The 17378-nt window shown below is 41.9% G+C and overlaps 1 protein-coding gene across 1 annotated transcript; it reads right to left on the bottom strand.

Moving 5' to 3' along the window:
* Positions 1-712: 712 nt before the first annotated feature.
* Positions 713-3395, bottom strand: LOC141627821 (uncharacterized). Its single transcript, XM_074441039.1, has 2 exons — positions 3130-3395; positions 713-1988 (listed from the first exon to the last, which is right to left on the bottom strand). The coding sequence occupies exons 1-2, from the start codon at positions 3230-3232 to the stop codon at positions 1240-1242; spliced, it is 852 nt and encodes a 283-aa protein (XP_074297140.1). The 5' UTR covers positions 3233-3395; the 3' UTR covers positions 713-1239.
* Positions 3396-17378: the final 13983 nt, after the last annotated feature.

Here is a 17378-nt window from a genome sequence, read left to right on the forward strand (position 1 = left end):
AATCTTTCGGGTTTGAAATGGATAGAACGCTAAACCTAAATCGTAAACCTTAAACAATACGGAACAAATATATATAGTAGTCTGTACTACGTAATATGTAAATCACGCCCTTATTGGGAATCACGTTGCCCGTTCCATGTGCTGAAAATCCACGATAGATGAACTTGTCTGATACCATGATAGATGAATCACCCCAACCAAAATCATAAAGTGATGCTTGATTGTTGAGTCCCAACTATTTTATATCCTATTAATACTTACTCTCTAGGTAAAGGAGTAGTGCATCTTTAAGCTCTTGTAAGAAACTATAAGATAACAAAATTGTTAGAACAAACTAGATTAGAAAAGAATATTGAATAGTAAGATGATGAGCGGTTGGTGATCATATGAAGCTCATAATTTTGATCATTATCATTTTATCATTATAATGATGATTACACACAACATCTAACTATGATTATAATCATGATTACACACACATCACATATTCACATCTAACTATGATTAAGACATGTACTCCTTAGTCTTGAAAAATGAAAAAGAAAGATGAGCTAATATAATTAATGTGCTAACAAATGCTACAGTACTTTGATCATATCATATATTGAGAGAAAGGCCATCTGGGGCCAGCAGAGTAGATCTAATCACATACTCTACTGCCGAAAGAAAGAACGGCCAGCAAATTAAAATGAATATTCTCAAGTTTTTCTCTGGCTAGTCTCAAATTGTGTATGTTTGATTATGTTAGGAGAATACGAGATTTTTACATGAATCACTGTCAAGCACACAAATATCCAAAGCTTGGACGTGTATAAAATGCTACCAAAAATTGCACAAGGAGCAATAAGCACACAAATTTTGACTAATAATTTTGCACTTTTGGAAACTTCCATGGCATTGATTGATCACTAACAAAAATAATGAATGAATAAGATTCTTATTGAGGCCCTTCACCCTTGTAATGTAAATATAGAGATTACCATCCCCCTTTTACAGTAGTTGCAGATTGACAACCTACACTAGGGGATTCCTAACCTTGTCCGCTGTCAATAAATTTAATCCGCATCTTCAAACCTTTCCTCTCGCACCACCTTTTCAACTCGACATCATAGAACTGCCTTACAACAATAAGACACTACAGATAGACTTTCCCAAACTCCTGTTGACACGGGGTCATATAATTTTAGTCTCACTGAATCATATTCCCGACTAAATCCAATCCTCACCTACCAAAACATCTTACTGACACCTAGTAACAGGTTTCCATGCCATGAGAGGGCGTTGGCAGTACAAATTTCGTTTCCTGCGCCCGAAATTGTCAAAGGGCCAGCTGTTATTGTTATGCTGGTATCGAGAGATCTTGTACCTTGATGTGTTCCAACCACCACCATCTTCCTTTCTATCCAAGTGCCAGCCATTCCCATTCTCATAATAATACTGTGGTTTCCTCCTGTAAGAATTCCAAGTCGACCCATTTATTCTATTTTCCTGATCACGGCTTGTATCTTGGGTGGCATACACATAATTGTTTGAGAAACCTTGATCTTCCCTTTTCACAATAACATTGTCATCCCAAACTTCCTGCTGTGGCTTGACATTTTCAGCATCACCCCAGCCATTAGGGGTCAAATCAGATTCAATAACGGTGGGAGGAATCTCGATGATTACACCACCAATATCATCTTGTTTCACAACTGCCTTGTTGTCCAAGTCAGACAGGAGGCCGGGATCAACAGCAGCGTCCCAATCAATCTTGTCGTTGAAAATGTCCGGATCAGGGAGTTCAACGTCACACGGCTCACCATGTACCTCCGCTAAAAACCGCGTCTTGGCATCCCAATAAGCCTCCTCAACAGCAGAATCCTCCCACTTGATAATCTTGTCATACAGGTACATGTACTTCTGGTTTTCGATCACATGTTTCCATGAGACTCCACCTACCATTCTGCAGAATTTGTTCTCTAGTTGATGAGCAGACAGCTGCCGACCTACAGAGCAAAAAGGGGCATAAGTTAGTTGTATATATATTTTAGGACATTAAATTTCAAAATCAGTAAGTGGCGGTAATCCCAATCCATTATTCTTTTGATTCAGCTCGTTTTGATAGACACACAATGGGAATTTGGAAAGAATCGCTATTCGATCATTTCCATCTAGGCCAAACATTCAAATTAATAGGTAAGGTTTTGGTTGAGATAGTTCATCTATCATGGTATCAGAGCCAGTGTGACCAAAGGTCACGGGTTCAAATCCTGACAACCTCAAAACCCCTCAAAAACTCGAAGTGGAAACCCAGCACATGGTACGGGGGAGGCGGTGTACAACTAACCACTCTTCAAGCCCGACGGGCATTTGAGTGAGGGAACGTAATAAGAATATTTATCACAGGGTTGTTGATGATAGTAATGCCGAGAATGGCAAAGTTGGAATGGTAGTTAATATAGTTGGTTTCCCTTTAGGTGACCATAATAATGTTGTTTCTAGATTTGTAGACAACAAATTGCTCAACTTTTAATTTTGGGACCACCTGTCAACCAAGGAAATTGCTTCAATTCAATTCATTGCCCAACAGTAGTAGAATGAATGAGAAGTGTTGATACATCTCTTAAATTCGTCATCTTGAAACAAATTTATTAATAGCAGTTTGGTTTGTTAATGAATCATTCACAAGTGATTACTTTAAAAGGTTTTTTAAGGTTGAATTGTTTGTGCAGAGTGGCATAATATAATGGCAGATTTATCATACTCAACATGCATTACTAAAATCAGTAAATAGCAGACTAAGACTGTAGAAGAGGTGATTAACAACAAACACAATAATCAATGTTCCAAAAACATATATACATACATATATATATGTCCAAAAAGCATCTTTATTATTTTAAGATTCTAAATAAACAAAATACTCCACATAAAAGATACATTCAGGTCAGGTGAAGAAGCCATGTCATAGAATTATACAGTATTCTTATTGATAAACAAATGATTGGGAAAGGGACTAACAAGAAAAGCATGCATGAATGAATAATAAACACTTATAGCATTGTCTGTCATTAATAAACACAGTACAATAAATATTAAATAATTAAACCATGCTGACAGAAAATAGCAAGTGTTAAGAAAAATTACCATTAACAGAAGAATAGTTGCTCCTGTTGTTGCATGATCTGGGCTTCGGAATGCCATTATTATTATTCTTCTTCTTATGATTATAATTCTTAACATAAGCCATAATTAACCTAATTAATTAATTAATTTCCTTTAAAATTTGTGAGTGATCGCCAAACAGTGTAAACGTTGGGTTTTATATTTCAATATGAGTATATAATTTTGGGGGAAAATTAAATTAAATTAAATAGAAAGAGGATGTTATTTGTTTGTAGTAAATATGATATGATTTGGGAAATAGAAGAGGGTGTGTATTTATAGTAGCCGGGATAAATCAATTAATTTAACTTGGTCGGTTCTTAATCCTAGTAGGATACCCAGATACGTTGTTCTGATTTTGTTGTAATTCCCTTTTTAGTCGGACTCGCACTACAATCATGATTATCCTTGTTATTACCTTATTACTCGATTCTCAATCATAATCACCAATAATTATGGAAACTCTCTTTTTAAAAGCCAAGTACCAGATATCCCCATAATATAGAATATCGTTTTAAATTAAACGCATTTCTAATAATAAAGACTAGTTCTAAACTCGTATTGTAACGAACTAAAATTTCCGACCCTTTCAAAATATTCCGGAAATCAATTCAATGTATTACCTAACATATAAAAATATTTGGTTTAATAAATGTATAGGTGACTTAGTTTTATCCTGTCGCGGCTATTTTCTGCATTCAATTTAGTCCAAGCTCAAACATCGTAATATGCCCTTTTTATTTTTGATTTTAGCGTAAATAAGATCTAGCGATTCTCGACAGCACGTGTGTATAAATAAAAATAAATTTTCTCGCTGTTATAATTTAGAGTTGTTAATTACACTACCTTATGTCCGTATCTACTAACTATTATTTTTCATATTATTAGATTCGGAACATAATTATATATATTGTCCATCAAAGAGCCTAAAATTTTACAAATTTTTATTTGAGATTGTTGTGCATAAATTACGTTAATTATTATTTTTGGAAGTAAAAGATTTCACCTAAAAGTAAAGATGTTAGATGGTAAACAAACCAATATATGGAAAGTAATTCTTTTGTGTAAAACAATGAACTTATACAATTATGAGAACAATAACGTGATTGATTTAATTTAGGGACTTGCTAAATCCAACACACTATTTTACTTAATCCCGCACACTTATTCCTGTTATACCGAGTATGCCCCTCTCATTTCTCACCCAGAGAAACAAGAGAGAGAGAGAGAGAGAGAGAGAGAGAGAGAGAGAGAGAGAGAGGGGGGGGGGGGGGGAGAGAAAAAAGGAAAAAAAGAAAGAAACCACCGTTATAATACCCAACCCTCGACAACTCTCCCCCACCACCCTCACAGCTAGAGATGTCAATGGGGCGGGGTGGGTGCGGAGGAGGGGTAACCCACACCCGCATCCGCGAACTATAATGTGTACCTACACCTGTCCCGCGACCCGCAGCGAATTGAACTTTTCAAACCCGTCCCCGCCCCGCCAGGACCCGTTGACCCGCCAAATTACCTAGTACACAAGTTTAATTTTCCGCAAAATGGTCTAACATTTAATTAACTAGTACACAAGTTTTTTAGACCACGAAATAGATTTAGGATTAACGTTTCTTTTTTTTGGGTTTAGGTTGTTGGGTATTTGGGTGGGTAAGAACTAAGAAGCAGATTGAATTTGTCTAGGTTTATGAAAAAGATGGTTTAAGTTTTTTATCTAATTTATAAATTTTATTTTTATATAGTACAAATTTGTCTAAGTTTATGAGTAAGGTAGGTATAAGCAGAGCGGGGACATGGGAGGCGAGGCGGGTGGGGTGGCGTGGGGCGGGGTCGGTATGGGGCGGGTCTCACGTGATACCCACACCTGCGACGAATGACACTTTTGAAATATATCCCCGCCCCACGACCCATCAAATCATTACCCGTACCCGCCCAAGTGGGGTGGGTGTGGGGCGAGACCCGCCAAAACCCGCCCCACTGACATCCCTACTCCCAACGCCGCCGACCACCCCTCCACAGCCCCACTCTCGCGCCGACCATTCCCCTGCAACCCCACCCCGCTGACCACACCTCCTAGCTACCATCCCCATGTCGACAACCCCCTCCCCGCGCATACAGCGTGCAACAACCACAACTCGACGACGAACGCCTAACACTACCACTCGACACCCTCCCCCACCAACCATCCTAAGGCTGACGACCCAACCACCCCTTCAACAACCCAAATCAATTGAAACCCTAATTGTTGATGAAACGGTGCGGGGGAAGGGATGAGAGTGGTCGACGGTTTATGATAATACTAACTCGAGTTCGGTGATCGACGGCGCAAGGTGGTGGTCTTGGGAGATAGGCGGTCGGGGCCGAGGAATGGGTGGTTGGGGATTGGTGAGGAGTTGGAGGGTTTTTGTTTGTTAAATTTTTTTAATTTTTTTATAAGAAGGGTAATAATGGAATAATGGTGGAAAATGTGTAGGATATAGTAAAAGTGTGTGCGGGGTTTAGCAATTTGGTTAATTTAGTGATATATTTTCTATGCATGCAAACTTATACAATTATGTATGAGCACGCGAGTCTAAGGTCCTGGACAATCACCCTGTTTTTCAATCACGCGTCCGAGCTCATTTCAGAATTAACATGTTCGATTTCAGCCTCAAATAACGAGCTTTAACACATTTTTCACGATAATCGAGTTTCGGCGAATCTTTGGTTTGTGGCACACCGGCAACCCCAAATGTCTTCCGTTGGTGCTCAAATTTTGGGTGGCCGCTTTATCTGAACCGAGGTACTTTCTATGTGATTTCCGGAGAATTTTATTCCTAAGCACCCCTAAATCCCGAAAAGCGTGTGTTAGACACTTCAATTTCACCGTTCGGAAGGTCGTCTGGGACCTGTTTCTTTTTCTCCTGTTTTTAAATCACGCGTCCGTGCTCATTTCAGAATTAACTGTTCGATTTCAGCCTCAAATAACGAGCTTTAACATATTTTCACGATAATCCGAGTTTCGAGAATGCTTTGGTTTGTGGGCACACCAAAGACACCCCAAATGTCTTCCATTGGTGCTCAAATTTTGCGTGGCCGCTTTATCGACCCGAGGAAATTTCTATGTGATTTCCGGAGAATTTTATTCCGGAATCCCGAAAAACCGTGTATTATACACTTCAATTTCAGCCGTTCGGAAGGTCGTACCGGACCCTGTTTCTTTTTCTCCCTGTTTTTCAATCACGCATCCGAGCTCATTTCAGGAATTAACCTGTTCGATTTCAGCCTCAAATAACGAGCTTTAACACATTTTTCACGATAATCCGAGTTTCGGCGAATGCTGGTTTCTGGCACACCGGCACCCCCAAATGTCTTCCGTTGGTGCTCAAATTTTGCGTGGCCGCTTTATCTGACCCGAGTAACTTTCTATGTGATTTCCGGAAAATTTTGTTCCGGACCCCTAATCCCGAAAAACCATGTATTATACACTTCAATTTCAAATTTCGCCGTTCGCAAGGTCGTACGGACCTGTTTCTTTTTATCCCCGATTTTCAATCACGCATCCGAGCTCATTTCAGAATTAACCTATTCGATTTCACCTCAAATAACGAGCTTTAACACATTTTTCACGATAATCCGAGTTTCGCGAATGCTTGGTTTGGGCACACCGGCACCCCCAATTGTCTTCCGTTGGTGCTCAAATTTTGCGTGGCCGCTTTATCTGACCCGAGAAACTTTCTATGTGATTTCAGGGGAATTTTGTTCCGGGACCGAATCCCGAAAATCGTGTATTATACACTTCAATTTCAAATAGTTCGGAAGGTCGTCTGGGACCTGTTTCTTTTTCTGCCTGTTTTTCAATCACGCGTCCGAGCTCATTTCAGAATTAACCTGTTTGATTTCAGCCTCAAATAACGAGCTTTAACATATTTTCACGATAATCCGAGTTTCGAGAATGTTTTGTTTGTGGCACACCAAAGACTTCCAAATGTCTTCCGTTGGTGCTCAAATTTTGCGTGGCCGCTTTATCTGACCCGAGGAAATTTCTATGTGATTTCCGAGAATTTTGTTCCGGACCCCTAAATCTGAAAACCGTGTATTATACACTTCAATTTCACTGTTCGGAAGGTCGTCACGACCTGTTTCTTTTTCTCCCCGTTTTTCAATCACGCGTCCGAGCTCATTTTAGGAATTAACCTGTTCGATTTCACCCAAATAACGAGCTTTAACATATTTTCACGATAATCGAGTTTCGAGAATGCTGGTTTGTGGCACACCAAAGACCCCAAATGTCTTCCGTTGGTGCTCAAATTTTGCGTGGCCGCTTTATCTGACCCGAGGAAATTTCTATGTGATTTCCGGAGACTTTTGTTCCGGGACCCCGAAATCCCGAAAAACCGTGTATTATACACTTCAATTTCAGCCGTTCGGAAGGTCGTACCGGAACCTGTTTCTTTTTATCCCTGTTTTTCAATCACGCATCCGAGCTCATTTCAGGAATTAACCTGTTCGATTTCAGCCTCAAATAACGAGTTTTAACACATTTTTCACGATAATCCGAGTTTCGGCGAATCTTTGGTTTCTCACACACCAACCCCCAAATGTCTTCCGTTGGGGCTCAAATTTTGCGTGGACGCTTTATCTGACCCGAGGACCTTTCTCTGTGATTTACGGAGAATTTTGATCGGGCCCCGAATCCGAAAACCGTGTATTATACACTTCAATTTCAAATGTTCGGAAGGTAGTACTGGACCCGTTTCTTTTTCTCCCTGTTTTTCATTCACGTGTCCGAGCTCATTTTAGGAATTAACCAGTTCGATTTCAGCCTCAAATAACGAGCTTTAACACATTTTTCACGATAATCCGAGTTTCGGCGAATGCCGGTTTGTGGCACACCGGCACCCCCAAATGTCTTCCGTTGGTGCTCAAATTTTGCGTGGCCGCTTTATCTAACTCGAGTAACTTTCTATGTGATTTCCGGAAAATTTTGTTCCGGGACTTTGAAATCTGAAAACCGTGTATTACACTTCAATTTCAGCCGTTCGGAAGGTCGTACCGGACCCTGTTTCTTTTTCTCTCTGTTTTTCAATCACGCGTCCAAGCTCATTTCAGGAATTAACTTGTTCGATTTCAGCCTCAAATAACGAGTTTTAACACATTTTTCACGATAATCCGAGTTTCGGCGAATGCTGGTTTGTGGCACACCGGCACCTCCAAATGTTTTTCGTTGGTGCTCAAACTTTGCGTGGCCGCTTTATCTGACCCGAGGAACTTTCTATGCGATTTCCGGAGAATTTTGTTCCGGAATCCCGAAAACCGTGTATTATACACTTCAATTTCAGCCGTTCGGAAGGTCGTCTTGACCTGTTTCTTTTATCTCTGTTTTTCAATCACGCAACCGAGTTCATTTCAGAATTAACCTGTTCGATTTGAGCCTCAAATAACGAGCTTTAACACATTTTTCACGATAATCCGAGTTTCAAATGAATCTTTGGTTTGTGGCACACCGGCACCCCCAATTGTCTTCCGTTGGTGCTCAAATTTTGCGTGGCCGCTTTATCTGACCCGTGAAACTTTCTATGTGATTTCCGGAGAAATTTGTTCCGGGACCCCGGAATCCCAAAACCGTGTATTATACACTTCAATTTCACCGTTCGCAAGGTCGTACGGACCTGTTTCTTTTTATCCATGTTTTTCAATCACGCATCTCGAGCTCATTTCGTGAATTAACTGTTCGATTTCAGCCTCAAATAACGAGCTTTAACACATTTTTCACGATAATCGAGTTTCGGCGAATCTTTGGTTTGGGCACACCTAAGACCCACCCCCAATTGTCTTCCGTTGGTACTCAAATTTTGCGTGGCCGCTTTATCTGGCCCGAGAAACTTTCTATGTGATTTCCGGAGAATTTTGTTCCGGACCCCTAATCCCGAAAAACCGTGTATTATACATTTCAATTTCACCCGTTCGGAAGGTCGTCTGAACCTGTTTCTTTTTCTACCCGTTTTTCAATCACGCGTCCGAGCTCATTTCAGGACTTAACCTCGTTTGATTTCACCTCAAATAACGAGCTTTAACATATTTTCACGATAATCCGAGTTTCGGCGAATGCTGGTTTGTGGCACACCGCACCCCCAAATGTCTTCCGTTGGTGCTCAAATTTTGCGTGGCCGCTTTATCTGACCCGAGGCACTTTCTATGTGATTTCCGGAGAATTTTGTTCCGGAACCCGGAATCCCGAAAAACCGTGTATTATACACTTCAATTTCACCGTTCGGAAGGTCGTGACCTGTTTCTTTTTCTCCCTTTTTTTCAATCACGCGTCCGAGCTCATTTTAGGAATTAACCTGTTCGATTTCAGCCTCAAATAACGAGCTTTATCACATTTTTCACGATAATCCGAGTTTCGACGAATCTTTGGTTTCTCGCACACCGACACCCCCAAATGTCTTCCGTTGGGGCTCAAATTTTGCGTGAACGCTTTATCTGACCCGAGGACCTTTCTCTTGATTTACGGAGAATTTTGTTCGGGATCCGAATCCCGAAACGTGTATTATACACTTCAATTTCAAATTGTTCGGAAGGTAGTACTGCACCGTTTCTTTTTCGCCTTTTTTCATTCACGCGTCCGAGCTCATTTTAGGAATTAACCAGATTCGATTTCAGCCTCAAATAACGAGCTTTAACACATTTTTCACGATAATCCGAGTTTCGGCGAATGCCGTTTGTAGCACACCGCACCCCCAAATGTCTTCCGTTGGTGCTCAAATTTTGCGTGGCCGCTTTCTCTGACCCGAGTAACACATATATGTGATTTCCGGAAAATTTTGTTCCGGGACCCTGGAATCCAGAAAAACCGTGTATTACACTTCAATTTCAGCCGTTCAGAAGGTCGTCTGGGACCTGTTTCTTTTTCTCTCTGTTTTTCAATCACGCGTCCGAGCTCATTTCAGAAATTAACTTGTTCGATTTCAGCCTCAAATAACGAGTTTTAACACATTTTTCACGATAATCCGAGTTTCGGCGAATGCTAGTTTGTGGCACACCGGCACCTCCAAATGTTTTTCGTTGGTGCTCAAACTTTGCGTGGCCGCTTTGTCTGACCCGAGGAACTTTCTATGTGATTTCCGGAAAATTTTGTTCCGGAATCCCGAAAAACCGTGTATTATACACTTCAATTTCAGCCGTTCGGAAGGTCGTACTGGACCCTGTTTCTTTTTATCTCTGTTTTTCAATCACGCATCCGAGTTCATTTCAGGAATTAACCTGTTCGATTTGAGCCTCAAATAACGAGCTTTAACACATTTTTCACGATAATCCGAGTTTCGGCGAATGCTGGTTTGTGGCACACCGGCACCCCCAAATGTCTTCCGTTGGTGCTCAAATTTTGCGTGGCCGCTTTATCTGACCCGAGTAACTTTCTATGTGATTTCCGGAAAATTTTGTTCCGGGACCCCGGAATCCCGAAAAACCATGTATTATACACTTCAATTTCAGCCGTTCGCAAGGTCGTACCGGACCCTGTTTCTTTTTATCCCTGATTTTCAATCACGCATCCGAGCTCATTTCAGGAATTAACCTATTCGATTTCAGCCTCAAATAACGAGCTTTAACACATTTTTCACGATAATCCGAGTTTCGGCGAATGCTTGGTTTGGGCACACCGCACCCCCAATTGTCTTCCGTTGGTGTTCAAATTTTGCGTGGCCGCTTTATCTGACCCGAGGAACTTTCTATGTGATTCTCGGAGAATTTTGTTCCGGGACCCCGAATCCCGAAAAATCGTGTATTATACACTTCAATTTCACCGTTTCGGGTCGTCACGGACCTGTTTCTTTTTCTGCCTGTTTTTCAATCACGCGTCCGAGCTCATTTCAGAATTAACCTGTTTGATTTCAGCCTCAAATAACGAGCTTTAACATATTTTCACGATAATCCGAGTTTCGAGAATGCTTTGGTTTGTGGCACACCAAAGACACCCCAAATGTCTTCCGTTGGTACTCAAATTTTGCGTGGCCGCTTTATCCGACCCGAGGAAATTTCTATGTGATTTCCGGAGAATTTTGTTCCGGGGCCCCTAATCCCGAAAAACCGTGTATTATACACTTCAATTTCAGCCGTTCGTAAGGTCGTACGGGAACCTGTTTCTTTTTCTCCCTGTTTTTCAATCACGCGTCCGAGCTCATTTTAGGAATCAACTTGTTCGATTTCACCTCAAATAACGAGCTTTAACATATTTTCACGATAATCGAGTTTCGGAGAATGCTTTGGTTTGTGGCACACCAAAGACCCCCAAATGTCTTCCGTTGGTGCTCAAATTTTGCGTGGCCGCTTTATCTGACCCGAGGAAATTTCTATGTGATTTCCGGAGAATTTTGTTCCGGACCCCGAAATCCCGAAAAACCGTGTATTATACACTTCAATTTCAAAGTTCGGAAGGTCGTGCGAACCTGTTTCTTTTTCTTCCTGTTTTTCAATCACGCGTCCGAGCTCATTTCAAGAATTAACCTGTTCGATTTCAGCCTCAAATAACGAGTTTTAACACATTTTTCACGATAATCCGAGTTTCGGCGAATGCTGGTTTCTGGCACACCGGCACCCCCAAATGTCTTCCGTTGGGGCTCAAATTTTGCGTGGACGCTTTATCTGACCCGAGGACCTTTCTCTGTGATTTACGGAGAATTTTGATCAGGGCCCCGGAATCCGGAAAAACCGTGTATTATACACTTCAATTTCAGCCGTTCGGAAGGTAGTACCGGACCCCGTTTCTTTTTCTCCCTGTTTTTCATTCACGTGTCCGAGCTCATTTTAGGAATTAAACAGTTCGATTTCAGCCTCAAATAACGAGCTTTAACACATTTTTCACGATAATCCGAGTTTCGCGAATGCCGGTTTGGGCACACCGCACACCCCAAATGTCTTCCGTTGGTGCTCAAATTTTGCGTGGCCGCTTTATCTAACTCGAGTAACTTTCTATGTGATTTCCGGAAAATTTTGTTCCGGGACTTTGGAATCCCGAAAAACCGTGTATTACACTTCAATTTCAAATAGTTCGGAAGGTCGTCAGACTGGGACCACGTTTCTTTTTCTCTCTTTTTTTCAATCACGCGTCCAAGCTCATTTCAGAATTAACTTGTTCGATTTCACCTCAAATAACGAGTTTTAACACATTTTTCACGATAATCCGAGTTTCGGCGAATCTTGGTTTGTGGCACACCGGCACCTCCAAATGTTTTTCGTTGGTGCTCAAACTTTGCGTGGCCGCTTTGTCTGACCCGAGGAACTTTCTATGTGATTTCCGGAAAATTTTGTTCCGGAATCCCGAAAAACCGTGTATTATACACTTCAATTTCAGCCGTTCGGAAGGTCGGACCCTGTTTCTTTTTATCTCTGTCTTTCAATCACGCATCCGAGTTCATTTCGAAATTAACTGTTCGATTTGAGCCTCAAATAACGAGCTTTAACACTTTTTTCACGATAATCCGAGTTTCAGCGAATGCTGGTTTGTGGCACACCGGCACCCCCAATTGTCTTCCGTTGGTGCTCAAATTTTGCGTGGCCGCTTTATCTGACCCGTGAAACTTTCTATGTGATTTCCGGAGAATTTTGTTCCGGGACCCCGGAATCCCGAAAAACCGTGTATTATACACTTCAATTTCAGCCGTTCGCAAGGTCGTACTGACCACTGTTTCTTTTTCTTCCTGTTTTTCAATCACGCGTCCGAGCTCATTTCAAGAATTAACCTGTTCGATTTCAGCCTCAAATAACGAGCTTTAACACATTTTCACGATAATCCGAGTTTCGAGAATGTTTGGTTTGTGGCACACTAGCACCCCCAAATGTCTTCCGTTGGAGCTCAAATTTTGCGTGGCCGCTTTATCTGACTTGAGAAACTTTTTATGTGATTTCCGGAGAATTTTGTTCCGGGACCCCGGAATCCCGAAAAACCATGTATTATACACTTCAATTTCACCGTTCGGAAGGTCGTCTGGACCCTGTTTCTTTTTATCTCTGTTTTCAATCACGCATCCGAGTTCATTTCAGAATTAACCTGTTCGATTTGAGCCTCAAATAACGAGCTTTAACACATTTTTCACGATAATCCGAGTTTCGGCGAATGCTCGTTTGTGGCACACCGCACCCCCAAATGTCTTCCGTTGGTGCTCAAATTTTGCGTGGCCGCTTTATCTGACCCGAGTAACTTTCTATGTGATTTCCGGAAAATTTTGTTCCGGGACCCCTAATCCCGAAAAACCATGTATTATACACTTCAATTTCACCGTTCGCAAGGTCGTCTCGGACCTGTTTCTTTTTATCCCGATTTTCAATCACGCATCCGAGCTCATTTCAGAATTAACCTATTCGATTTCACCTCAAATAACGAGCTTTAACACATTTTTCACGATAATCCGAGTTTCGGCGAATGCTGGTTTTTGGCACACCGGCACCCCCAATTGTCTTCCGTTGGTGTTCAAATTTTGCGTGGCCGCTTTATCTGACCCGAGAAACTTTCTATGTGATTTCCGGAGAATTTTGTTCCGGGACCCGGAATCCCGAAAAATCGTGTATTATACACTTCAATTTCAAACTGCCGTTCGAAGGTCGTCTGGACCTGTTTCTTTTTCTCCCTGTTTTTCAATCACGCGTCCGAGCTCATTTCAGAATTAACCTGTTTGATTTCAGCCTCAAATAACGAGCTTTAACATATTTTCACGATAATCCGAGTTTCGAGAATGCTTTGGTTTGTGGCACACCAAAGACCCCCAAATGTCTTCCGTTGCTACTCAAATTTTGCGTGGCCGCTTTATCCGACCCGAGGAAATTTCTATGTGATTTCCGGAGAATTTTGTTCCGGGACCCCGAATCCCGAAAAACCGTGTATTATACACTTCAATTTCAGCCGTTCGGAAGGTCGTCTGGGACCTGTTTCTTTTTCTCCCTGTTTTTCAATCACGCGTCCGAGCTCATTTTAGGAATTAACTTGTTCGATTTCAGCCTCAAATAACGAGCTTTAACATATTTTCACGATAATCTGAGTTTCGAGAATGCTTTGGTTTGTGGCACACCAAGACCCCCAAATGTCTTCCGTTGCTACTCAAATTTTGCGTGGCCGCTTTATCCGACCCGAGGAAATTTCTATGTGATTTCCGGAGAATTTTGTTCCGGACCCCGGAATCCCGAAAACCGTGTATTATACACTTCAATTTCAACCGTTCGGAAGGTCGTAGCGGAACCTGTTTCTTTTTCTCCCTGTTTTTCAATCACGCATCCGAGCTCATTTCAGAATTAACCTGTTCGATTTCCACCTCAAATAACGAGTTTTAACACATTTTTCACGATAATCCGAGTTTCGGCGAATCTTTGGTTTCGCACACCAAGCACCCCCAAATGTCTTCCGTTGGGGCTCAAATTTTGCGTGGACGCTTTATCTGACCCGAGGACCTTTCTCTGTGATTTACGGAGAATTTTGATCGTGGCCCCTAATCCGGAAAAACCGTGTATTATACACTTCAATTTCAAAGTTCGGAAGGTAGTACCGGACCCCGTTTCTTTTTCTCCCTGTTTTTCATTCACGTGTCCGAGCTCATTTTAGGAATTAAACAGTTCGATTTCAGCCTCAAATAACGAGCTTTAACACATTTTTCACGATAATCCGAGTTTCGGCGAATGCTTTTTAGGCACACCGCACCCCCAAATGTCTTCCGTTGGTGCTCAAATTTTGCGTGGCCGCTTTATCTAACTCGAGTAACTTTCTATGTGATTTCCGGAAAATTTTGTTCCGGGACTCCGGAATCCCGAAAACCGTGTATTACACTTCAATTTCGGCCGTTCGGAAGGTCGTCTGGACCACTGTTTCTTTTTCTCTCTTTTTTTCAATCACGCGTCCAAGCTCATTTCAGGAATTAACTTGTTCGATTTCAGCCTCAAATAACGAGTTTTAACACATTTTTCACGATAATCCGAGTTTCGGCGAATCTTTGGTTTGTGGCACACCTAAGCACCTCCAAATGTTTTTCGTTGGTGCTCAAACTTTGCGTGGCCGCTTTATCTGACCCGAGGAACTTTCTATGCGATTTCCGGAGAATTTTGTTCCGGAATCCCGAAAACCGTGTATTATACACTTCAATTTCAGCCGTTCGGAAGGTCGTCTTCGGACCCTGTTTCTTTTATCTCTCGTCTTTCAATCACGCATCCGAGTTCATTTCGTAAATTAACCCGTTCGATTTGAGCCTCAAATAACGAGCTTTAACACTTTTTTCACGATAATCCGAGTTTCAAATAATCTTTGGTTTGTGGCACACCGGCACCCCCAATTGTCTTCCGTTGGTGCTCAAATTTTGCGTGGCCGCTTTATCTGACCCGTGAAACTTTCTATGTGATTTCCGGAGAATTTTGTTCCGGGACCCCGAATCCCGAAAAACCGTGTATTATACACTTCAATTTCAAATTGCCGTTCGCAAGGTCGTGCGGACCACTGTTTCTTTTTCTCCCTGTTTTTCAATCACGCGTCCGAGCTCATTTCAGGAATTAACCTGTTCGATTTCAGCCTCAAATAACGAGCTTTAACACATTTTCACGATAATCCGAGTTTCGGAGAATGCTGGTTTGTGGCACACTAGCACCCCCAAATGTCTTCCGTTGGAGCTCAAATTTTGCGTGGCCGCTTTATCTGACTTGAGAAACTTTTTATGTGATTTCCGAGAATTTTGTTCCGGGACCCCGAATCCCGAAAACCGTGTATTATACACTTCAAGTTCACCGTTCGGAAGGTCGTCCGGACCTGTTTCTTTTTCTCCCCGTTTTCAATCAGGCCCGAGCTCATTTCAGAATTAACCTGTTTGATTTCAGCCTCAAATAACGAGCTTTAACATATTTTCACTATAATCCGAGTTTCGAGAATGCTTTGGTTTGGGCACACCAAAGACCCCCAAATGTCTTCCGTTGGTGCTCAAATTTTGCGTGGCCGCTTTATCTGGCCCGAGAAACTTTCTATGTGATTTCCGGAGAATTTTGTTCCGGGACCCCGGATTCCCGAAAAACCGTGTATTATACATTTCAATTTCAGCCGTTCGGAAGGTCGTACCGGAACCTGTTTCTTTTTCTCCCTGTTTTTCAATCACGCGTCCGAGCTCATTTCAGACTTAACTGTTTGATTTCACCTCAAATAACGAGCTTTAACATATTTTCACGATAATCGAGTTTCGCGAATCTTGGTTTGTGGCACACCGGCACCCCCAATTGTCTTCCGTTGGTACTCAAATTTTGCGTGGCCGCTTTATCCGACCCGAGAAACTTTCTATGTGATTTCCGAGAATTTTGTTCCGGACCCCGATTCCCGAAAAACCGTGTATTATACATTTCAATTTCACCGTTCGGAAGGTCGTCGAACCTGTTTCTTTTTCTCCCTGTTTTTCAATCACGCGTCCGAGCTCATTTCAGGACTTAACCTGTTTGATTTCAGCCTCAAATAACGAGCTTTAACATATTTTCACGATAATCCGAGTTTCGGAGAATGCTAGTTTGTGGCACACCGGCACCCCCAAATGTCTTCCGTTGGTGCTCAAATTTTGCGTGGCCGCTTTATCTGACCCGAGGTACTTTCTATGTGATTTCCGGAGAATTTTGTTCCGGGACCCCAGAATCCCGAAAAACCGTGTATTATACACTTCAATTTCAGCCGTTCGGAAGGTAGTACCAAACCCCGTTTCTTTTTCGCCCTGTTTTTCATTCACGCGTCCGAGCTCATTTTAGGAATTAACCAGTTCGATTTCAGCCTCAAATAACGAGCTTTAACACATTTTTCACGATAATCCGAGTTTCGGCGAATGCCGGTTTGTGGCACACCGGCACCCCCAAATGTCTTCCGTTGGTGCTCAAATTTTGCGTGGCCGCTTTCTCTGACCCGAGTAACACATATATGTGATTTCCGGAAAATTTTGTTCCGGACCACGAATCCGAAAAACCGTGTATTACACTTCAATTTCAGCCGTTCGTAAGGTCGTCGGACCGTTTCTTTTTCTCTCTGTTTTTCAATCACGCGTCCGAGCTCATTTCAGAAATTAACTTGTTCGATTTCAGCCTCAAATAACGAGTTTTAACACATTTTTCACGATAATCCGTGTTTCGGCGAATCTTTGGTTTGTGGCACACCGGCACCTCCAAATGTTTTTCGTTGGTGCTCAAACTTTGCATGGCCGCTTTATCCGACCCGAGGAACTTTCTATGTGATTTCCTGAGAATTTTGTTCCGGGACC

Source organism: Silene latifolia, chromosome 2 (assembly GCF_048544455.1).
Source record: "Silene latifolia isolate original U9 population chromosome 2, ASM4854445v1, whole genome shotgun sequence".
In the NCBI taxonomy this organism is placed as follows: Eukaryota; Viridiplantae; Streptophyta; class Magnoliopsida; order Caryophyllales; family Caryophyllaceae; genus Silene; species Silene latifolia.